Source organism: Schistocerca serialis, chromosome 2 (genome assembly GCF_023864345.2).
Source record: "Schistocerca serialis cubense isolate TAMUIC-IGC-003099 chromosome 2, iqSchSeri2.2, whole genome shotgun sequence".
In the NCBI taxonomy this organism is placed as follows: domain Eukaryota; kingdom Metazoa; phylum Arthropoda; class Insecta; order Orthoptera; family Acrididae; genus Schistocerca; species Schistocerca serialis.
Genome location: NC_064639.1, coordinates 536,426,644 through 536,452,489, shown reverse-complemented (window position 1 = coordinate 536,452,489; position 25,846 = coordinate 536,426,644). Strand labels below are relative to the sequence as shown.

The window sequence follows — 25,846 nt, the reverse complement described above, 5'->3', positions numbered from 1 at the left end:
GAGTTTACATCTCAAGAGTGAAAATGGTGAGGGTTCAGTGATGATTTGGGCGGCTGTATCATGCGATTCCACGGCCCCCGTGGTTACTCCACAAGGTCACACCACTGGCAAGAATTACATGACCGTTTTTCCTGATCGGGTCCATCCCATGGTGCAGTGTTTGTTCCACAATGTTGATACTGTGTTCCAAGAAGACAGGGCCCCTATACTCACAGCTTGCATTGTCCAGGACTGATTTTTTGAGTGATGGGGAGGATGAATTGTCTCATCTCCCCTGACCACCACAGTCACTGGATCTCAGTTTCATTGACCCTTTGGTCTACTTTGGAGAGAAGGGGCATGATCACTATCCAACTCCATCCTTATTACCTGAACTTGCCACTATTTTGCAGGAAGAAATGTATAAGATTCCCTTGAAAACCATACATGACCATTATTTATCCATTCTTAAATGACAAGTAACAGTTTTGAAAGCCTGAGGGTTTTCCTGTGCCATATTAGGCTTGATAATGTGTTGTACTTTTGGTGTTTCCATATTTTTGTCCACCCCTGTATACAGACCATATGGTATGTAAATTAATTTCGGCCACAGCTGTCATTTCACGGTAATAGAATACTTTTTCCGTGGACAACAAGTAGGAATAATTTGGGGGTTATACTTGGAAGGTGTTCTCGTTGCATTGCATTTATTAACAGCAGCCTTGAAAAATTGAAGCAACAATAAAATCCTCAGAAACTACTGCTATCTTAAAGTATTTAATGATACCAAGAGTACATATAATTTGTAGCATCCATTGTAGAAGATTCAGTTTTGAAACTTCAACAGATTATCACTGTCAAAGAACAGCCATCTCTGTCAGTCAGTGACAGCTGTGTATACACAGGCAGGCAAATGGTGATTAGCAGTCTTTCATTGCTAAACACTTGCCTGTTAGTGCACACAGAAAAGGTCTTAACTAATTTAGTAACAAAGTTGTTAACTAATGAGCATATCACCACATCTGTCATTAAATGCTTCTAAAATTCAAATTGTAATTTTTTCCTGTAGTATTAAATTTCCGGATTTTCAGTCAAAATTAACATCAGCCTCCAGCACATAAAACATATTGTGAGTATTGTTTCTCATTCTCTGATGTTGAGACTGGTTACACACGCATGTAAGCTCCTTGGGATTGAGGGTGTTTCAGTTTCTAAATAACATACATTTCTAATGAAAATGAAACAATGGAAAATCCAAGTGAACATGAAACAATGGAAAATCCAGGATAGATTGTAACAATATTAGAGAAGGAAACTTGCTACTCACCATATAGCAGAGTCGCCGAGTCACGATAGGCACAACAAAAAGATTCACACACTCTTAACTTTCGGCCATTAAGGCCTTTGTCAGCAGTAGGTTCACATATACAAATGCGCACGCACACACACTCATGCAAACGCAACTTGCACACACATCTGCAGTCTCAGACAACTGAAATATCACTGTGAGCAGCAGTACCAGCGCATGATGGGAGTGACAACCGGAGGCTAGGGCGGGGAGGGGGAGGGATAGTATGGTGGGGGTGGTGGACAGTGAAGTGCTGCAGTTTAGATGGTGGGTGGGAGAGAAGGTGGGGAAAGGGGGGGGGGGTAAGTAGCAGAAAGGAGAGAAATAAAAAGAAAAAGAAATTAAAAGACTGGGTGTGGCGGTGAAATGACGGCTATATAGTGCTGGAATGGGAACAGGGAGGGGGCTGGATGGGTGAGGACAGTGACTGACAAACGTTGAGGCCAGGAGCGTTACGGGAATGTAGGATTTATTGTAGGGAAAGTTCTCACCTGCACAGTTCACAAAAGCTGGTGTTGGTGGGAAGGATTCATATGGCACAGGCTGTGAAGCAGTCATTGAGATGAGGGATACCATGTTAGGCAGCGTGTTCAGCAACAGGGTGGTCCACTTGTTTCTTGGCCACAGTTTGTTGTTGGCTGTTCATGCGGGGGACAGCTTGACATAGTGGGGTAGATAGAGTAGGGATCGCTTCCTCAATCTTCAATCTACAGACCATCGAAAGAGAGAAGTGCATGAACATAGTCCACTGGCATACCCTCCCATGAGCATCTACCATGCACATTCCTCTCACCGTCCACTCTCTTACAATCCTGGAACACAATTTATCCCATGATACAGCTCTTTTGCACTTACATGTGATACACACATGTAATATTTGTTTTTAACCCACTTCAGTTAAAAATAAACATTAGTTCTGTAGCATTGAAACAATACTTTTGATAATGTGCAATTTTTCCATGCCTTGTAATGTGGAAGCTATTACTCCTAGAGACAAAATGAATAGGACTTTTTATATAGGAAATGTAATGTAGTTTCATTTTTGATTGGTAAAGAGTATCACAAAAAGCTTTGGTTATCAACTTATTCAAGAAAAGCATAAGGTGGTCACCTTTCAGCCACCCACTACCACAACACCCACACCCAATTGGTCAGTACTTTTAGTATCTTGTTCATGGCACTCTCTCCTAACACTGAACAAAAATTTCCAGTAACATGAATTTTTTCCCCTATTCGACTTCGTTGACTGGGCTTTCTCCCATTTATCTGGTGTCAATTTATGTTCATTTGGTTCTGAGAAAATCTAATGCGTAAGTCTACAAAAACACAGACAGGCATGTTGAATAGTGACACCATCGATTTGAAACTTCTCATTTTAATTTCAATATAGACAATTTTTTTGAAATAGTGAACAAGAGATTTAATGTTTCTGACTACATGCTCAGTTAACATTGCACTCGATTTTATATGTAAATTGATACAATGGGCATAGTGGGGAATGAGAGTCCATTTACAAATTTTGACTGCAAGCTGTATTGTTAATTACAACTTCTACTATTTTTAAAAAAGTTTGTGTATTTTTGGCAGTGTGCCAAGGCAAAAATTCTGAGCAACCCAATACCCTCAAATGAGGCCCGTGTTTGCATCAAGATAGTGTGAAACAATAGCAACAAAACTTTATTTACGGAAGTCCACCAATCAGTTGTTAAACTTACTACTGTCTTCACATTCAATTTCCCATGCAAATTATGATGCATTTGATTAGATAGTTGTGGTAGTAGGCTGGTCAAGAGTGTTTCCCTAGATGGAAGTTGGTAAATGGGGCACAGTGCTGAAGGTATGGTAAATAACGAGTGAGTTCTTTGCTTTTAGAAATTGGGATGGGCTAATAATATTGACAAAATTTGTCAAAGAGGATTGTCCTAGTCCTACTGAAATGAGTTCCAACAAAGCAGCTATAGCAAATCACTTCTGCTGAAGGTTTCACTCTTTTTGCTTCCAGTAGCAGAAGTAGAGAGTGAGATGATAGAGATTGGAGTGTATTACTTGCAAGATAGTTGAATTTGTAGAGCTCGTTCCCATAGGTCTTTATGGTGGAGACATACATAACAATTCCATCTTCTCTAGTGGCATTGTGGGATTTTCCTTTATCAGATTTTTTTTTAGTGATAAATTTGTTGATTACTTAATATGGACAGGTTGTGTATTTTGATTTCATCAGCTGAGTGCATTCTTTGATGGCATCACGTTACTTAATTTGCATGACGGGCCTATGACCACAAGCCAGGTAGAGCAAGTCCAGAGCTTGTGGAATGGAAGTATGTAACATGTTTAGGACCAAGCATGGTCCACACCAGTCATGATTCCCCTTTTCGTGGGAAGGTCATAATTGTAGAACGTACTATGTCTTCATCTTCAGTTCACTTACAGAAAATAATTTATATTTTCACCAGTATTACTCACATGAAATAACTGGAAGTCATCTGTCAAACCAATATTAATAGTTTTTTTTATACAATGGAAGAAAGACCCCTCTCAACACAGGAGCTGATAAACAGCATACTTCAATTGGAAGTTTTGCATCACCAAAGGTGTCAGCTACATAGGTACTCAGGCAGATCTTTGGAACTTCATGAGTGAAGAGAACCTCCCCCACCCCTCCCTCCCCAATTATCATTGCTCTAAAGATTTTTTTCCATTTTGATCATTTAACCGTTGCAAGGTGGCACAAGAGTCATCACTGATTCTGTCATCAGTTATTCGAGAAATAGAACTTCTGAGCAAGTATACCAGTAGGCAGCCATTAACAGATTAGAGTAGAGTGAATATGACACTCAGCAGTGCTGTAAATTACATACCAATATTGTAAAAATAAAAATTTTACGAACAGATGCATTTGAAAGTAAAGTTTAAAAAAATTCTGTTTGTTCACTGTTTATCATTTGAAGCATATTTGTGATTTACTGTAGTAAAGGGTAGTAAATAGCTTCCATGAACTCGTACTCGATGGCTTTTTCTGTTAAGTCACTAGTCTGTGTCACAAAAGCATAATATAGCCAAGTGCTGTGTTTTGATTGAAAATTTCTATTTACTGTGCAGGCATAAGATACACGAGTGTATTATGTAAATAGTTTTTGAATTAAATATGTCTTTTTTTCTGGAAGAACCATGCCATGGAGTATCTTTCCATGCTCCAAGGGGCAAAAGTGATTCAGTGATTTATTTATTGAAAAATTGATGTAGTTGAACTATGAGTATGAAAGCAGAGTGAAATTTGTTCAGGCATCCCGCATGTGACTTCACAGAAAACTGAAAAATTATTTTTGGTTCCTGGCCCCTGTTCTATTGCCTCAGCACTCTGAATCAAAAATGCAAACAGTCACTGCACTGAATTGTGCAGGAGAACCAGTAGATGAAAATATATAAGGATTCAAGTAGAGCTCTCTCTCTCTCTCTCTCTCTCTCTCTCTCTCTCTCTCTCTCTCTCTCTCTCCCCCCCCCCCCCCCCCCCTCTCTCTCTCTCTCTCTCTCTCTCTCTCTCTCTCTCTCTCTCTCTCTCTCTCTCTCTCCCCCCCCCCCTCCCTCTCTCTCCCTCCCTCTCTTTTTGCACATAAACCAGACTAGAGGGTAGCAGCAAGAAGCAACCAGGCTTGAAAAATAAAAGCCTCCCTAAGTGTCATGTTTCATTTTAGGAAAAAATACAAAAATAGGAAGACTCACTGAACAAGACTGAGGCTGAAAGGATGAAGGGAGAAACTAGAACAAGGAATGAGACAGACTGAATAAGACCTATGCAATAACAAGGTTGAGTGAAGTGAATGGTGAATTGACTGTTCCTCAGAAATCGTTCCTCGGTCCTTCTGTACACTTCAGTGAATTGTTCCTTCGGGCCCCTTCATTCGCAAACGATTTGGATAGGGTGCATCCACATCTACATAGATATTCTGCTATACCCTGTACTACCACTACTAGTCATTTCCTTTCCTTTTCTACTTCCAAATAGAGTGGGGGGAAAAACAACTCTCTATATACCTCTGTATGAACTTTGATTTCTCATATCTTGTCGTTGCAGTTCTTATGTGCAGTGTATGTTGGTGGCAGTGAATCATGCAGCAGTCGGCTTAAAATGGTGGTTCTCAAAAAGAATGTCGCCTTCCCTCCAGGAACTCTCATTTGAGATCCCCAGGCTTCTCTGTAACACTTACATGTTGTTCGAACCTACTGGTAACAAATCTAGGAGCATGCTTCTGAATTGCTTAAATCTCTTCCTTCAATCTGATCTCGTACAGATCCCAAAGACTTGAGCAATACTCAAGAATAGGTTGAATCAGCATCTTATGTGCTCTGCTTTACACTTGAACATCTCTTTTCTAAAATTCTCCCAATAAACCGATGTTGACCATTCGCCTTCCCTACCACAGTTCTCACTTGATTGTTCCATTTCATATCATTTTGTAACGTTACACCCAGATATTTGAACGACTTGACTGTATCAGACAGGACACTACTAACAGTGTATCTGAACATTACAGGTTTGTTCTTCCTACTCATCCACATTAACTTACATTTTTCCGCATTTAGAACTAGCTGCCAGTCATCGCACCAACCAGAAATTTTGTGTAAGTCTCATGTATCTTCCTGCAGTCACTCAACTGCGAAACCTTATCATACACCGCAGCGTCATCAGCAAACCACCTCAACTAACTGCCCATTCTGTCTGCCAAATTATTTATGTATACAGAGAAAAACAGTGGTACTGTCACACTTCCCTGGGGCACTCCTGACTATACCCTTGTCTCTGATGAACACTCGCCATCAAGGACAGCATACTGGGTTCTATTATTTAAGAAGTCTTTGAGCTGCCTGCATATCTGTGAATTTATGCTGTATACTCATACCTTTGTTAACAGCCTGTAAACAGGCACTCTGTCAAATGCTTTCTGGAAATGTAGAAATACGGAATCTGCCTGTTGCTCTTAATCCATAGTTCACAGTATATCATGTGAGAAAAGGGCAAGCTGAGTTTAGCACAAGCCATGGTTTCTAAAATCATTCTGATTCATGGACATAAGCTCCTCAAGAAGTCTCAAGAAAATTTATTATGTTCGAACTGAGAATATTTTCAGGGATTCTGCAGCAAACCAAAGTTAGGGTTATTGGTCTGTAGTTTTGTGGGTCCATTCTTTTACCCTTCTTATATACAGAAGTCACCTGCACTTTTTTCCATTCACTTGGGATTTAGTGCTGAGTGAAAGATTCACGATAAGTGCAACATAGGTAAGGGGTCAGTGTAAAACCGAATTGGAATTCCTATATCATGCATATGGAAGTCTGTACAATGTCAAATGATGGTATGTTTGTGTGATTCTCCTGTGTAAATGATTTCTTGAACATGAAATATAAAATTTTGGAATTAGTTTTGCTAGCTTCAGCTGCCACATCAGACTAGTCAACAAGGGACTGAATGGAAGCCTTAGATCCATTTAGCAATTTTACATAGGAACAAAATTTTCTCAGGTTGTAATGTCTCTTGCAGCGGTCTCTCCGCGATATTTTCAGAATTTTTTATAAATTATATCACTCAGTACATATCTCAAAATATCTCTTCTTATCTTACCGATTCCTAAACTATAATATACGATGATTATAAATGCAAAGTATTTTCAAACCCTATTATTCCATGGAGCATGCATTTACTCCATGGAATAGCTTCTCTGCTATCTGTGTTTCCTCTTATGAAAAGAATGATTGAGATCTTGCCGATTAGCCGTGAAAGAACGAAGATGTATATGTATGTATTGTTGAGCTAGTCGCCATCTTGATGAGATTCTGTATTAGAAGGAATTTAATACATGAACTAAACTAAAGTAAGTGTGTTTGCGTATTATTTAACTGGTTATTATTGACAGTGTCTGCTTACTACGCTGTGTTGCACGGGATCAGTGGGGAACGTCTGATTTACACTGGACGAACCTGCTGTTTTGTATGCTCAAGATACGCAGTTTATTACTTTCAATAAATGGGCTAACACGGTCTTAACAGCAGATCTCCGGTCTTCCCCATGTGATCACCGAAAGTTAATAATTATTACAAATGTTTACAGGAGATCGACAGACAATTTTTGTCGCACCGAGACTTCGAAACTGCTTCACTGCCTTATGGAATTTAAGTTAAGCTCAATTTAATCAGGATAGAACATTATTGAACTGTGTGGATGTGATAAGCCTTCTTTGTGAATGAAAATTCCCTTAATATACACATGTTTTTTACTATCCTGATCAGTGAAGCCAAATCAGGCCGGTGTGAGAGAGGTTTTTAAATTTCAGATCCCACAAAAAAATATTAAAAGGTTCTCTGCCAGATCTTTCGCTAAATTGTAGCAGTTCTCTGCCAGACCTTTACACAGACACGCGAAGCTCTACTAACCTTTGCTTGTCACTTTTGGGTTCTCTTTTGAATCGAGAGTGCAACAGCCTCTGCTTCCTCAGAGTATTTCGAATTTCGTTATTAAACCATGCTGGGTCTCTTCCGACCTTTAACCACTTATTGGCCAGAATTCCTCTACAGCCATCTTACTGGAAGTAAATGATGTGAATTCACTGTCTAAGTGAGATGTTAACAACTGCTTATCTGCTCTAACTAGCAGAAACACTCTTGTAGCCTTCTTGACTGATTTATTAACTTTCATAACTGTAGTTGCTATAATGACATCATAATTGCCAATTCCTGTTTCTTCACTGACATTGTTGATCAGATCCAGCCTATTTGTAGGTACAAGGTCTAAGATATTTCCATTATGTGTGGGTTGCAGAGCTAGCTGCTCAAGACACATTTTCAGAAAATGTGTTTAAAAGTGCTTTGCATGACTGTCTGTCTGTATCCCCCCCACCAATGAACCTATAGACATTTCAGCCTATACTCAGTAGGTTAAAGTCGTCTCCAACTACTATTGCGTGATCTGGATATTTACTCACTACTGGTTGTACACTTTTTTGAATGACTGTTGAATTGTCACAATGGAATCGGGTAGCCAGTAAAAACATCGAAGAGTTAACTTGGTTTCACCCACATCTGTTGTACATGACCAGATAACTTCACTGTCACATTGAAGTGCAATCTCAATAGAGACAATATTTTTATTAACTGCTATGAACACTCCCTATGGCCTCTTAATCTGTCTTTCTGATAAATGTCCATGACCCGCTACATATCTCACAGCTTTCCACTTCAGATTTCAGCCAGCTCTCAGAATAATTTGAGTGCAAGAACTTCATGAATGGCAGTAAATTCAGGAACTTTATTACAAATACTTCTACAGTTTATTGATAAAATTATGACAGACGAAGTGTTTTTACTCTGAAAGTGGTCTGACTTCCTTTGCCATGTATCGACTGGCGAGTGTTCACCAGAGTACCTCAAACTACCATCTACCTTCAGTAGATATCAATGTCAGATGTATGAAAGATAAATCATAAATCTGAGAAGTGATTTACTGTGGATAAAGTGCCCGGATCTCCATGTTGACCAGCATTCAAAAATGTGTTTGGTATGAATTCTGACACTATAGGGAAGTAGAATTATGCTTAGAAATGACAACATTTGTAAAAGTACAAATACTGTTGTTTGTTTGTGAGCGTCCTCTATACCAAAGTGTGGAACTGAAGTTGGCTGGTGTAGATTCAAACTGAGAAAAGTGGTACAACATTTGGAAAAGAGCAAAATAGATCATTCTGCAAAAGTTGAAGTTTGATAGGACAATTTGACTTACGGCTACATAAGTTAAAGGTAAAGCAAAGTTCGTGGTGCAAAGCCAGGGCCAGACTGTAGTAGTAAGAGTGCAGCCTTACATTGTTCAAACACTATTGCACGACAAATTATATTTCAGAATGCTTTGCAAGTATTAGCTGTAGATATTAAATTTTCTGTGACTATTTTTATATTCATAAAGTTTTATTGTCTTCATAGATCTACAAAATTTTTACCTAATATTTTGTCCCTTATTGTCAAGGTTTTACCTAGCCAAGCATAGTGGGCGACAACTTACTTTGCAGCCACAACTTGGATCTTCTGATCTCAATGCAGTATTTTATGGGCCTCGAAAAGAAGAGACAGATAGTAAGGATGGTGCAAGTTCTTCATCAAGTTTGCTATCTGTTGCATCTCAAAGAAGTTGTGGGCCCAGAAAACACATAATCCAGGTGTCTACATATCAGATGTGTGTGTTGATGCTCTTCAACAACAGAGAAAAATTAACTTATGAGGTAATTATGTAGACCTAAGAAATGTTTATCATCTCAAAGTTGTCTTCTTATTTTCAGAATGCAGGCAAACTTTGTTAATTTTTCACTGATTAAGATTAGCCTTGAGCATATAGTTAATGTTTCTGAAGTAAAAGCAAGAGCAGGTAGATCTACATATATTGGGCTATTTCCTATACACATGATGCCATAATTCTCTAAATAAAATGAAAGTGTTACACAAAATGAGAAACTGTAAGGATTGCTAATATGTGGTAAGAGTGGTGTCCAAATCTGTGCTGACTATCCGGTATTGGATTTTCTGTGGTGCCCTTGATTTGATACAAATGAATGCCTTGCTGATTCAACAAGACAACAACAAATTGCTTTTCCAAAATTGTTCTATTGAACTAGGGCCATTTTTTATGATTTTAACATCAAGTTCAGTGGTACTTAGATGACATTCCATGCAGTTATACTGTACCAGAGTTAACATTTTGCCTGGTGAGTTGAAGGTAAATAGAAATGAAGCTCAACTGAGGAGTAATTGTGTGTTCTCACTTCTTTTACTGTAAACAACCAAAGAATAATACTTCATTTATCACACAGGAAAAACAGTTCAGATTTTTACATAACCTATGTATTACTTTCATGGTTACAAACTCTAATCGAAATGAATAACAAGAAGAAGAAAAAAAAAAAAAAACAGTACAGTGCAATTAGCATCTTCCATATGAATGCACAAAAACTGCCTTGCAATATTTGGTATAATTGGGATGTCACTAGCCTCATTGGAAGGAAACCTATAAGCCCCCATCGGGATCCCACATTTGGTCAACCTGACAATCATGTGTCTCAAATGATGATTAGTTACTTGGCTAGGGTTGCATAAATTCAGCACACAGCGTACTCATGTGACCATCATGGCTATCACCTTATTGGCACGCATAAAAGGTATAATTGGTTTTAACTTACGTAACTCTGGAGAGACGAAGATTATTCACCTGCAGCTTTGTGTTCCAGTTTGTGTTCATTGTATCCCCACAAGACCATCAATTTAGTATCAGAAGACTTCCTTCAGACTTAGGCTGAATATAGCACTGGTGGTTCTTCCCTCAGTTCATGGTGTCTGTCTTCATGTTATTAATAGTTTCTTCTGTTAGTAATATAGTGATGTGAAGATCAGTCTCTGTGTATATCGTGACTCTTGTCAAAAGTTCATATGTTGTTTACCCATTGCTTCTGTGGTATACTGAATTCATTATAGGTTGAACTGATGGTACCAATTTGTACCATACAGTAGGGTTATCTGTACCAAACTTAGCAATGATTGTAGCCAAAGTAGAACTGATCCTCTCAATCTGCCCATAGGCTCTAGGGATGTCTGTAGTTATTAAAATTTGTTCAGTTCCTTCTGTCCTGCGATAGTGCTCAAATTCTTGAGAAGCAAAGCAAGCACCTCTATAAGTAATTACTTGGGCTGATTCCTAAAATAAGTTTCCTGCTAATCTATCGTACTAATTGGTTCTGCTATTTGTTTAGTCTTTATATGAGGATTCCCAGCCAGGTAAATTTGTTAAATGGCTCTGTAATATGTACAATATGGTTGAAACCTTTCTTCTATCCCGATTTATTATTTACAATTAAACCTTTCACAATTTTGAAAATAATATTTTTCACCTTGTTAGTCCAATCTTGTTTTGTTTCCTCTTCTGTTCAATTTATAGCATAATCTCATTTCTCATGCACAATCTTGACTATTTTGTGTTGCATAGTGCATGGCAATAGTAGAATCTCCCTTATGTCTTTGTACTTAAAACAAATTCGATCTCTGACAAAAAAGTTTTCACAAGGACATTCTTTGATAATGTGCTTGATCTCCGTTAACCTATCTTCCTCTTCAGCATCCTGATTACACCTATTAAACAACCAGTGAAATTAAACAGTATATTTACACAGTGACTTAAAGGATCTGCATGTTTTTCCAAGAAGAAGATTACTTTTCAGTGGCGTAGGCTTACTTTTCCAAGAATAGAGCACAGCTTGCTGTCCTTGGTGGCAAGCCCTTCTTATCTGTGATCTTTTGGAATGCATCATAAAAAGTATATTCCCATTAAATACACCCAGAATTTCCTTAAGGTGTTGACAAGAGCCAAGACTTAAAAGCTCATAACTACCATATTTTTCCTCTGGAATTGTTGCTTTCTTACTCATGTAAGAGACTGGATGGAAATTGTCACCATCTGGACATCTTTGTAACACAGTGGAGACTCAATTAACTGGACTAATTGTTGCCCTAAGTCAATTGGATAATTGAAAATCTGGAGAACTGAATGTTTGAAGTAAAGCAATTTTCATGTTATTAACTCTACAGTCATAACCCACGTTGTCTGTGTGTGATTTTCTTTTAGTTACGTAATCACACGATTATCTTTCTAGGGTTAATACATAATGTTAGGTATTTATTCAGTACAACAAAAATAAATTAAACTTACTAAAATCAACAAAAAAATCAATGTTCGTTAAGAGAGTACAGACAAAGTAATTTTTTTTATAATGAAAACAAGTTTTTTTAATAAAATAAAAACAAGTTTTTTCTCTTCTTTGGTGCTGCATCGTGGAGTGTTTATTTGTAGTGAACTCACGGTATCACTCTGGTTTTTGGACCATATGAAAGCTGTTTCCAGGGCTTGAAAAGCATCTGCATGAGCGGTCCTACATTATTTTCTTCATCTACATTTTCTTATATTTCATCTTCTTGCATTTCCTGCTGTTCATTTGCTTGCAATATATTTTCAACAATTTGGTCATCTGTCACAATTTGAAAACTTTGGCCATTACTGTCACAAATGAAGCCACTCTTTGATATTGTTGGCATCACATTGCTGATGTATTTCTCTCTTCCACTACAGAATAATGCATATCAGTTATTGAATTATTGTGCTCCCTGTTTAGTATTCTGCTCAAGGTTTTGTTCAATGTCTTCCCTTCAGTTGTATAAAGTGACATAATAAAACTCCTAAATTCATTTGCTGGAAACATGACATAATGACTTCTGTGTTATCTTCATCAACAGATAACGTTCACATAAAAGTTTTTTTCTGTAAAGTCGTTTATTTGAGAAACACATTAATCCATTGGTTGTGGCAAGGATGTCACATTAGGAGGCAAAAAATTTGACTGTATGTATTCTCTTTTCTCTCTCTAGGATTTCAGCCATAGAATGGGTTGGCACATTCTCTAGTAAAAATAAGGGGTTTTCCTTATTTACCAATTTAGTTTTGAAACTTTATTACTTAAAGATAAAATTTTTTGTCATACCTGTCAGTGATTTTCGGTGTTTATTCATGTACTCACTCTTTACTACATACATTTATATCTTGGAGTGGAACATTCTTGCAAGGAAACCACAGATATTGACAGTAATGATTTCAGATTTAATCCAGCTTCATCAGCATGCAGCTTCATTATTAGCATCATGAAGTCCAAATCTTAAGTCTTTTTGTCGAATTCTTTTTAAAACCATCTTTAAAAGAATTAACCGCATGTACATTAGTAGACTTTTTTTCATCTTGTATTTTCAGTTGGCGTATTCCATTAAGAGATTTAAATCTTTACATCCATCCAGTACTTACCACAAATGATTCATCGCCACCCAGTTTTATTTATTTATTTATTTATTTTAAGTGTGTGATGCGTTTTCACAGAGCAAAGGACTAGATATCAGTTGCCCAGTTGATCTTTTTGCAAAAACCAACCATAAAAAGCTGCTTCCAAAACTTCATTTTTCAGTTTCATCATCACTTTTCAATGTTTACTCCCATCTTCACTGTAAAGTTTGCAGGTGTAAGGCGTACTGTAAAATTGAATTGGTATTCTTCTTAACATTGCTTTTTGTAAAAGTACCAATGCCATGCTACCCATCAGCTAATATACAACCCGATTCTCATTTCTTTAATCAATCAATAATATGTATTTTTAGTAGTAAATGGCACAGCAATCAGTCGCAAATAATGTTTAATGGAAATCCTGATTTTTGTCACTGTGTGGCCATCTTAAGTGCAGTAAATGTAAGTTAAAACATTACAAACACTTAAGGTGGCTACACTATGACTGAAATCTGGATTTGCAATGAACATTATTTGTGATTGATTACTGTATCCTTTACTGCTTGGAAAGCGGAATCAAACTTGGTGTTTGTTTTATCTTTATAACACAACCCTCTTGTGCTTTGACATTTTTAACCGGAGACACGGCACATTGCAGCAGCATTCTGATTGGTAACTGTCTAACTCAAGCAGTGATGAAACATGCCTTGTGTAAATCGGATAGTAATGAAATGTGTGGGGCAGAGATTGTGCAGTGCACAGGTGGATAGTGGCAGTGTGACATGTCTGTGCACACACAGACTAGGCTACAAAGATATTTGCTCACAATTGAGACAGTTCAGATGATCACCAAACTGTATAACTGAAGTCCAGATAATCGAGTTCTCAGTGTAACACAATTCAAAGCCTTCTTTGCATTCATCATTGTATAGTTCAGTTTTGAATTTTTGGTTGTGGATATTTAAAATTGTATCCGATGAAAGGATATTTTGAGCACCTGGAAGCTCCCTCCGTATTTTGTAAAACTTAAATTCACAATCACTCCTCAGTAAATCTCGGAGAGATTTGGCAAGTGTAGAGTAATGTGAGGTAAAATTACTAAAATATAAAGTTAGTTCTAGGAAAGTTTCAACTGCTCAAGTAGATTTAAGCTGTGGAAAGTTTTGAACAGTTTTTGTGTTCTCCGGAGGATATAGGATTTGTTCATAATCTATAAAGTATCTAACAAACTTAAAAATTCTCTTGAAGAACTGACATTTTGCAAAATTAATTTCCCAACTGTATTACGTTGCTGTTTTTAACACTAAACCAAACTGATGATGTGCCTCATCTTCACTCGGTACCACTGTTACGATATTGTGCCAGTAACTAAAAATGGTGGTCTCTCAAGCAAACACACTACATCAGTGTTTATAAAGTGCTGGAAGATAGCAGACAAATTTGATGAAAAAAGTGGAGCTTAATTGAACTGAAATTGCCCTGAGTGTTGCTAATGAAGTATACTTTTGGCTTTCACCTTGAACATCAAAGTGAAAAAATGCATTCTTGTGATCTAGTTTGCAAAACAAACAGGTATCTGTCTAAAAGATCGTTCACTCTCATTAGATTTAGTTTTCCGTATTCATTGTGGAGGCGATGCTCTCCTTTTTTTCTTTTTCACAATTTCAACCTGTTTAGCCTATTTGAATGAGTTTATTTCTATTATTCCTTGATCAAGTCACACTATGGCTTGGTTGCCAACAAGTTATTTTACTCTGGTTACAATCTTCTGGGTCAGTTGCTCTTCTTTCACAATAATTCCGATTGTGATATCAGTGGACTTCATCTTTGTTGGGTATAATTAGTCACCAAATCTTACATGTGTCTTTCTTTCATCACTAACAGAGCTTTCGGTATCTAATTCTGGTTTGTCTGTTGTACAGATACTCGTGATATGAGCTTCCCATTCTTGCTTCCTGAATAGGAACAGCATTGTTGTTTATTAAAACTTCAGTTTGATGTAGATGGTGGATGCCAACTACCATGGCTAAATACATTTCAGTTTTCATGTTGTCAAGCTTAACAGTACTTATTTGTGAAAAAACAGTGTCCCCCACCCCCACCAGAAAATGCTGTCAAAAGTGCATCTGTATTCTGCAATTTTGGAGCATCCATTTTTTGTAACATTTTGCTGTGGTAAATTAAGTTCACTGCCACAGTCAAATAGCATGCTAACTTCTCGGGTACATATTAAAAAATTTTTTTATAAATGTTTCTTTTTAATACTCTTCTTAACAGTTAACTGTACCCTTTCATTTATTCTTATTCTTTGTGCATTTAGAAGAGATAAGGCCAAATGCATTGCAGTTTTATGAACAGTTAATGTGTCTGTAAAAAATCCTTTTTGAGTTGTAAATTGTCTGTAAATTTGAAATCTCTTTTTCATCATTTGATTAGAAGTATTTTGCATTATTGGTTAATATGTTCGTTAATGCACCTGTGTTTCATGATTGCTGTACATGAAAGTATTACGTATGTCTCGACCATCATCCTCTGGAAATTAATGCACTGTATCATGGTTACATTTCAGGTTGTGTGGTAATGGTTTTTATAATTTACTAAACTGCGAGGCTTTTACTGCTCAGTTCTGCACACTTACAGCTATCTTTGGTTCATTTTGATAAAATATGTCTTTTGTCTTGCATCAAAAGTGCAACTTAGATTGGTGTGTTCTCTTTCAAGAAATCTTGTGCACTTTATAATGAAATATGTAGATGGTTCTAAACCAACTCAGCTCCCTTAAAATGGATTTGTATATGACAGAAACACAAAGTTTTTCTGGAAAATTTTGATTTATTGTAAATTTTATCCTTGGAATCCTTAAAATAAGAGACAGCATATTTTAACAATGTAGGAAAAGACACAGTGCTATTTACTGTAAAGAAGATATGTGAAGTTGCAGACAGGCACAATTAAAAGACACTTACATAAAGCTTTCAGCAAAAGAGAAACACACAGCATTCATATACACAAGCAAACCAACCTCATGCACCTATGACCACCAGCTCCTACATCACAGGCTGAAATTCATTTCAGCCCAAGATGCTATGGTTAGCTCATAACTCTTGTGGCCTCAATTCCTTACATGTTTGTATTCATAGCCTAAGGTTATTGTTTCTCCAAGGATGATAACAGTGAGTTCTGATATGGCAAAGTGTCTGTTATGTAGTACTGTAATGCCAGCCAGGTCTTAACAATAAAGATTTTCTGAAGGAATAAAAATTGCTTCAGAACTGCAAAAAAATGGTCTACATTTATGTTTTTAAATTTCTCAACAAATTGATAAACACTTCAGTTGTCACCCAGGACAAAAAAAATTTATATTCATAATTTTGTTGTTTCAGTGAGATGAAATTTGACTCTCATTGAAAGATTCTAATGGAACTGTTACATATTACTAAGTCACTCCTCTGTAATTGGCAGAACAAAATTATTTCACTTAAGTGCAGATTTGAACATATACTTGGAGCTGGCGTTGACCATGCTATTAGCTTTAGTTTCACTGAATTAACTTCTTTTCATTGCAGGAAATCCAAAGTGAAACAGACATACCTGAAAGAGATTTGATCCGTGCCTTGCAATCCTTGGCTATGGGAAAGGCAACACAGCGAGTTTTAATTAAAAACCCAAAAACCAAGGACATTGAGCCAAATCATTTGTTTTATGTAAATGATTCCTTTACTTCAAAACTCCACAGGTACAGTTTTTCGTAGCAAGAATCATTTGTGTGTGTGTGTGTGTGTGTGTGTGTGTGTGTGTGTGTGTGTGTGCGCGCGTTTTCCTTCATCTGATGAAGGAATTTAATCAGTAGCTAAATAATATCTGCTGCTCAGTGCCGCCTCTGTGCGGTGAGTAGCAATCTGTTGTTGCTATCTCAGAATTAGTATGTAACACTGTACTTTAAAAGCTTTTACCGTTCTTACCCAAATCTAAGCTGCACCCAAAAAATGAGACCCAGAATTAAAGGAAATCAAAGCCACACTTGAAAAATGAGACTTGAAATTACTTCAATATGGAAACGAAGTTGGTTCATTCTAATATGAGATACAAAATTAGATAGAGTGGATGAAGGTTACAGCAGTGGTAGTTGTTTTGAAGTTGTAAGCTTAGCAGTTGAGCTAAAGCAAGGTTATTTTGTAGATTAATTTACTCTTTCAAACATTTAAAAACCACATAACTTGTCTGCGCAGAATTTATAGTCTTACAAGATTTAAAAATTAATACTACAAGTCAGTTGCTGTGCTTCATTTTTGACTTATCACTATTCAGCATAAGAATAATATGAATATAAACATTACATAATACTTTCATTCTTCCACGTTTGCTGTTGTCTCACTCAAGTTTGTTAGACAAGCACGGTTTAAATGAGGTAGCAGCTAACACTAAAGAATACATGGCATAATGTTTATATTTGTATTATTCTTCAGATGAAGACAGTACATGAATCACAATTCATAGGAACCATATCTTGTCACTCGTAGGGAAACATTGAAGACGTGATGTAAGCAGTGTTGACGTAAATTGTACACACAGTCTTGCCAATTGGCTTTTTGCATAGTAGGTTTTTAGTGAAGACTTCAGTTGTATGGCCAGCAATGCTTATAGAATAAGAATGAAATTAAAGGCGGAAATATAAAACAAAATTTCATTATATTTATCATGCAAATTTTGTGAAATATTGAAAAAGATCAGTTAGATAATTATGAATCACTATCACTTGATTTAAAGAAAAATTGAGCCGTTCATAGAATTTGTTGACCTGGGAAAAGAATTCGACAATATAAAATGGTGCAAGATGTTTGAAATTATTAGATAAATAGGGGTAAGCTATAGAGAGAGATTGGTAATATATACTATGTACAAGAGCCAAGAGGGAATAAATAATAAGAGTGGATGACCAAGAACCAACTGCTCAGACTAAAAAGGGTTTAAGGCAGGGATGTAGTCTTATGCCCCTACTGTTCAATCTGTACATCCAAGAAGCAATGATGGAAATAAAACAGAGATTCAGGAATAGAATTAAAATTCAAGGTGAAAGGATATCGGATATCAATGATACGATTTGCTGATGACATTGCATTCCTGAGTGAAAGTGAATAAGAATTACATTATCCGCTGAATGGAATGAACACTCTAATGAGTACAGAATATGGATTGAGAGTAAATCAAAGATAGACAAAAGTAATGAGAAGTAGCAGAAATGAGAACAGGGGGAAACTTAAAACATCAGGATTGATGGTCACGAAATAGATGGAGTTAAGAAATTCTACTACCTAGGTAGTAAAATAACAAACAACGGAGAGTGAAAGGAGGACATCAAAAGCAGCTTAGTGGTGGCAAAAAGGGAATTCCTGGCTAAGGAAAGTTTTACTAGTATCAAACATCGGCCTTAATTTGAGGAAGAAATTTCTGAGAGTGTACATTTGGAGCGCAGCATTGTGTTGTAGTGAAACATGCACTGTGTGAAAACCAGAAAAAAAAGATAATTGAAGTATTTGAGATGTTGTGTTACAGACAAATGTTGAAAATTAGATGGACTAGTAAGGTAAGGAAGGAAGAGGTTCTGCGGAGAATTGGATAGAGGAAAGAAAAGTGTGGAAAACATCAACAAGGGAAGGGACAGAGTGATACGACATCTGTTAAGACATCAGGGAATGACTTCAACTAGAGGGAGTTGTAGAGGGCAAAAACTGTAGAGGAAGACAGAGATTGGAATACATTCAGCAAATAATTGAGGACGTAGGTTGCAAGTATTACTCGGAGATGATGAGGTTGGCACAGGAAAGGAATTCGTGGCAGGCTGCATCAAACTGGTCAGAAATGGAGGACTCTTGTTGCTTAGTTCTTTGTACAGAGCATCGTCCTCCATACCATCTATTGCATTTGATATCAAACATTTTTTAAATGTCTGTTGCACAGTATGATTTGGAACACAGTTCTGTGTGTCATCAAGCCATTGGCTCATTTGCGATAAAATTGCATGTTTTACATGTCCTGTTGGTGTCAGTTGTCTGTCATTATTTGAAAGCCAGTCTGTTTAAACTCATTTAAGCTTTCCCTTATTCAAAAGGATGTCAAGTATTTGCAGAATTGACATCATCATGCCTGGAATTACAGTCAAGTCCCATTTGCTTTCTAACAGTTTTTGTCTTACTGCAGGTGTTGTATGGCCTGTGTACACATCTAACACCAGCAGATTGTGTAAATCAAGCATTGCACTATGACAAGCCTAATCCATTCCAGCACCATGTCCTCCAAAATCACCCGCTTTCATTTGCTCATACAAATCACAGTTTATGGAAACGCTTTGAATTACAATTACGTCTTTCACTTGAAAACTACAAATGGAGCCAATTCATATCCATCTGCTGTGGAAGTAATCATGATGGACAGCTGCAGTTTTTCACTCTGATAAATGAATATTTATATCTTTCTTTTCTCTGGCATCAACTGTATAATTCGACGGCATGTCAAAATATGCAGGAGTTTGGTCAGCATGTCCTATCGGGCCAAGAAGATATTAGTTTTCAGCACACCATCTGATTATGAACCGCTGAAGTGCCACAAGTTTTTTTCATATTTTTTGGCAACCTCTGTGCAATTTAAGTTCGCCTCTGAAGTGAAAATGCTTCATGAAAAGACTGATCCAGTTGCAGTTAGCGTTAAAATTTTTGATTTTTTGCACTGAAGCAATTTCATGTGCCTTAATTTTTAAAATTTCAGCATTCACGGCAGGCATTTTTGATGCTATTTGTTAACAAACTTGTTTAAAATTACTTAAAGAGCATGATACCGGCCATGTTTTGACCCACTAAAGGCCTTCTTGGTGCTGGAATAATTTGTCTCTTTGCAGTCACCATCCTGTATCGCATACCTGCAACATGATTAGAACTTATTTCTGCAGATGATGTACCTTCCTTCTTGAATTTGGCACTATAATGGAAGCACATCATTATGGTTCACTAACACCAGCACTTCACAAAATTCACTGCTTATATTTGACAGCAAAACTTAGTTGTGGTGGCTCCTAGTGCCATTTTTCAGAACTTCCATTTGCTTTGCACTTCATTCTCAGTTGCAGTGGTTTTTTGATGCTGCAAACTGGAAAAAGTGTGGCTTAGCTTCCAATATACACGGTATACACTTCTTATTTGCGGTTTATTGTCCAGTTTTCACTTGCATATAAAGTTTTAATCCAGACAGATACTTTGATAAAAGAATTGTTGGCACTTGAATCTGTATTTGGTGTTAAAATTTTTCTGTTTTTCAGAAAAGCTTTTCTTGACGGTGTCAGTCTCTATTTTTTGTCCTTCCTACTTCAGTCACTGTCAGTTATTTTACTGTCCAAATAGCAAAACTCACCTACTACATTTAGTATCTCATTCATCAATAGCAAGACTCACATTCTATACTTAGTGTCTTATTTCCTAATTTAATATTCTCAGTGTTGCCCAATTTAATCACACTAAGTTTCAGCACCTGTATTTTTCATTTCTTTACATTCATTTTATAACTTATTTTCAAGGTACTACCCATTCCCTTTTGCTGATCAGAGTTGTTTGCCATGTGTGACCTAATTACTGTGTCATTGGAAAATCCCAAAAGTTTTCATTTCTTTAATTCTCTTTTCTAATTTCTCCTGGGTTTCCTACATTGCTTGGTCAGTATACACAATGAATAACTTGGGAGTTAGACTGTAACTCCCTTCTTAACCCTCTAGCTGTGAGTGACGTGCGTGTGTGTGTTCGGCTCTATCTACATAGTCTACAGGGGACACTGTTATAATGTTGGATGTATTGGGTTGATGCGTAAGTTTGTATCGTTTTTCTATAAGTTTATAAGAAAAGCAACAGACTCACATAACAGAGACTTGACTCATCTATAATACATTCTCCTTCTCTGTTTATAGTAGTCTGTGAATACTGTGGCAAATTTTCAATTGTGCAACTGTAGCAATCATGTGGTTTTGAAGAAAAGAGCACTTCATGTCATATTCGGAGCGCATTATCATCTGGATTGGAAGTTCCTTGAAGAGTTGTTCGATAGAGAGCAGACAAGTGAAAATCTGAAGGTGCAAGATCAGGTGAATAATGTGGATGCAAAAGGACTTCCTAACATGTCTTCCATATATAGTGGTTTTTGCCAGTCTAGCAAAAAGCGGGTGGGCATTATTGCGGAGTAACATCCCTTTACACAGTCTTTGTGATCAGTATTCCTCAATTGCATCTGCAAGACATATCAGTTGTTGATTACACCTCAAGGAAGCAATTCATAGTACATCACACCACTGCTGTGGACACTATTTCTCATCACCAGTAACAATACAGGATAGGAATGGTCGGTGTTATTCATGAGCCAATTGATGATGACAAGCAAGCAGAAATGCACATAAGGCCACCTGCTGATTTTTGTGATTTTGGCTTAGATCATGTGATACCCATCAGTCATAGCGTTTTTGTTTTGTATATTGGTATTCCAGATGCTATGAGTTTATTTATCAATTTGCATTTTTTATTTGTAGTTCACTGTTACTATTTGAGTTTACATATTGTCTTTTTGTCATTTGAAGGTGAGGGGCACTGTGGACACTAGAAAATGGAATGCCAAGTGGAGAAGTCTGAACATTTCCAATATAACTCTTGTGTATGAGTTCAGCAGAAGGGTGGCAGCAATGGAGACAGCTAGAAACATTTGCGCTGTGTATGGGGGTACCATTGTACAGAGCACAGCAAGAAAATGGTTTTGTTGTTTAAAAGAGAAGTGTTTTGACATTAGTGACTCTCCACATTCAGGAAGACCCCTTCAGGGTTTAATGAAGATCGTGTAAACGCATGAATCCACACCGATCCACATCATTGAACTCGAGAACTGGCAAATGGTGTGAACTGTGATCATTCCACCATTGTGCAACACTTGCACGCAATGGGAAAGATTCAAAAATCGAATGTATAGGTACCACATGCTTGAAGCCAAAATCACAGAAATAGCAACTGGTCATCAGCAATTGGCTTGCTATCCTATATCACTACTGGTGACTGGAAATGGTGTATTTATGCTAACATTTATATTTAAGTGTCAGGAAGTCGTTTCTGAAAGTATTTGGATGGAGTGTAGCCATGTATGGAAGTGAAACGTGGACGATAAATAGTTTAGACAAGAAGAGAATAGAAGCTTTCAAAATGTGGTGCTACAGAAGACTGCTGAAGATTAGATGGGTAGAGCACATAACTAATGAGGAGGTATTGAATATAATTGGAGAGAAGAGAAATTTCGCTACGGTCGCAGGTTCGAATTCTTTCTCGGGCATGGATGTGTGTGATGTCCTTAGGTTAGTTAGGTTTAAGTAGTTCTAAGTTCTAGGGGACTGATGACCTTAGATGTTAAGTCCCATAGTGCTCAGAGCCATTTGAACCATTTTTAGAAGAAAAATTTGTAGCACAACTTGACTAGGAGAAGGGATCTGTTGGTGGGGCATATTCTGAGGCATCAAGGGATCACCAATTTAGTATTGGAGGGCAGCATGGAGGGAGACAAAGAGATGAATACACTAAACAGATTCAGAAGGATGTAGGTTGCAGTAGGTACTGGGAGATGAAAAAGCTTGCACAGGATAGAGTAGCATGGAGAGCTGCATCAAACCAGTCTCAGGACTGAAGACCACAACAACAACAACAACAACAACAACAACAACATGCTAACATAAGGAAAAGAAAGGAATGGTTGAGCCCAAAAGAAGCAGCAACTCCCTGCACAAAGGCCTGTGTGCATCCACAAAAGATAATGTTATGTGCCTGGTGGAACAGTGATGGTGTAGTGTACTACAAATTGCTGGCCTTTGTTGTCAATGACTGTTTTTAACGCCTTGTAGACCCACTCCAGGAAGTCTGTGTGAAGTGATGCAACTCCATGATAACACCTGCCCACATTTTGCTAGACTAACAAAAACATTATACAGGAGTCAAGCTATGAAGTCATTCTGCAGCAACATTACCCGCCTCATCTTGCACCCTCAGATTTTCACCTTTTCTGCTCTCTATTGAACACCCTTCAAGGAACTTCATTTCCAGATTAAAATGTGCTCTGAACATGTTTTTCTACAGTTATGGAACCAAAAATTTACCCCAGCATTGACAAACTGTTGTAAATAGTGAAGGAGAAAACATTGGTGATGACTAAAGTCTCTGTTATATGTATCTGTTGTTTATTAAATCTACGGAAAAACACTACAAACTTATGCACCACCCTGTATCGCGTTTACTCAATTATAAGCCCAACGTTTTTTCCCAACTTCGTCATTAGAAAACTATGGGATCATCTCATATTTGCGTATTAGACTATTGTTGCTGTGGTCTATGTTTTTACGTTATTTAACAGATTGATGTAGGGGTCGTCTTACATTTACAAAGGATACTTGGGTTATTGAGATCAAGTGCAGATTTATTTTGAAAAATTTAGGAGGGTAGGTAGGGCAAACGTTACTTGTGCTTGAACAGGCTGGAGATAAGGTATTGACCTTGCTCGAACACTTGGTCAATAGGGTATTGACCTTGCTTGAACATGTGACATTTGACTTTCGTGGCACTAGTGCAAGGGATGTGCGAGGCACAATGAACTAGCCAATACAGCAGTGTGTTGCTCTGCGTAAAATTTAAGTTTTATGAAACAGAGAATGATACAGAGTTTAACACTAACATCTTGCAAGCTTGTGTCGTATTTGAACAGTTTTGCAATAAAAATTCTCAAACATGTATGAATACCATATTCATACATTTGTGGTTCTTTGTAAGTAAACTTAACATTGAAAAGTGAACGTGCTGTCCTTCAAAAAACATTAAATAATAGTGAACACAAGGCAGTATTTTATTTGATTATGAGATACTGTAATGATTTACCAGGTGAGTCACAAATGAGAAATTCGGCCAGTATTCATGTATTGGAATACTGGGTGAAACATTACCATAATCAGCTTTAGAACAGATGACGACATTCAGATGAAACAATAAATCAAATTCATCCAGAATTAAATGTCTGGAAAACTAAGTAAATCATAGTAAAGTGTCTGTAATTGTTATCACGTGAATAAATCCCAGCATCAAGGCTTATTGTGGAGATAGTACCAATGGATGTCACTAGATCATGGGACTAGTGAAAGTGTGAGAATTTTACTGAACTTGAGTGCAATCTTCTAGTTATGAAGTAGTTGGTGTTGTTGCACATATGACCTGCACCATCGAAGTCATCGCAGATTGTTTTTCACGATTACTTGGGCACAGGATTGTGGAAGGGTTGGAGGGGAGCAGCAGTATTGGCTTGGCTGAGAATGGTGATGAGTGAAGGGAGGGGAGTGGTGAGTGGGTTGCAAATTATGTCACACTGTGAACCATGGGAACCTATACCACTTACTTGGCTTTTTATTAACGTCTACCGCATTTAAACTCAGTTTGCCTGAATTCTACTGGAATTGACCTTAAAATTGGACGGTTACATGACAGTGGTATACAATTCTGCAGGAGGCAGTAAACGTCTAGACAGGAGCCAGTGGAATACTTATGTTTCTTGTAACAATGTCGTCGACACTCACTGTGAGGTATGATGGAAAGGGAAGGTGATATGTCAGCTGCTGGTTTTACGCAGCCAGTGAAAGATTAACAGGCAGACGATATGTTTGGAAGCAAGACACTTTGTAACATCCTCACATCAGTATAGAAGTGATTTCCAATATATTTTCAGCAAAAAAATCGGCTGCATTCTCAAGTTCCATCGTACCATAACTTCAGATATCGCAACATATACGGAAGAAACAGTGAAAATATTTGTGATGCCAAAGATATACATTTCACAACTGTACTATTAGGACGATGATAGTGATTAAAAATAATGATACCAAAGATGACATGGTAAGCAACAAAGATAGTGAAGATAAAATTAGTGTAAACCATTTCTTTTTGTTTTTGTTTATTTTATTTCTTTTTGTGGTAATTTCCAAGAATGACTGCCTATCAAATGCACTGGTCCCTAGTGACATATATTGAATGTGTGAATCTGTTGTTAATAAACATAATACCTACCTTCTCCCATAGTTTAATTTTAAAATACTGAATTACTTTTTCAGTCTGCTTGCAGAAATCAGTTGCATAGTAGCAACACAGAGCTGCACGCTGATTGATTTGTATGAGTACACTGAGTAAATCAATTTTTTAAAAATTAAATCATGGTAGAAGGTAGGTAAAGCAATGTTTATTACAGTAGAGTCACACATTTGATATACATCGCAAGGGGCCAGCGCATTTGATAGGCATTCTTAGAAATTGTCCTTCTGTATTATCATAATGTAGACAATCAGTAAGTGGCCGAAGTTTGAAATAGGTGTAATGCTAACATATTATGCAGATACTCAATGTCAGTAAAACAGTTTCTAAATTTCATTAGTCAGAATATGTTAAAAATTACTTTTTCCCAAGGAATCTCTTTAAAAATGGGGGTTCTTATATATATATATATATATATATATATATATATATATATATATATATATATATGCTGACTACAATACAGTCTTTGCATCTCTCAAGTTATTAGTGATACAAAATATATATATATATATATATATATATATATATATATATATATATATA

The 25,846-nt window shown here is 37.0% G+C and overlaps 1 protein-coding gene across 1 annotated transcript in view; it reads left to right on the top strand.

The window, feature by feature from the left end:
* Window positions 1–25,846, top strand: part of LOC126457507 (cullin-3) — a 225,411-nt gene that overhangs the window by 185,454 nt on the left and 14,111 nt on the right. The window contains exons 11-12 of the mRNA XM_050093842.1: window positions 9,336–9,588; window positions 16,739–16,908. Of these exons, the coding sequence (XP_049949799.1) occupies window positions 9,336–9,588; window positions 16,739–16,908 (423 nt within the window). The remainder of the gene's footprint in view (window positions 1–9,335; window positions 9,589–16,738; window positions 16,909–25,846) is intronic.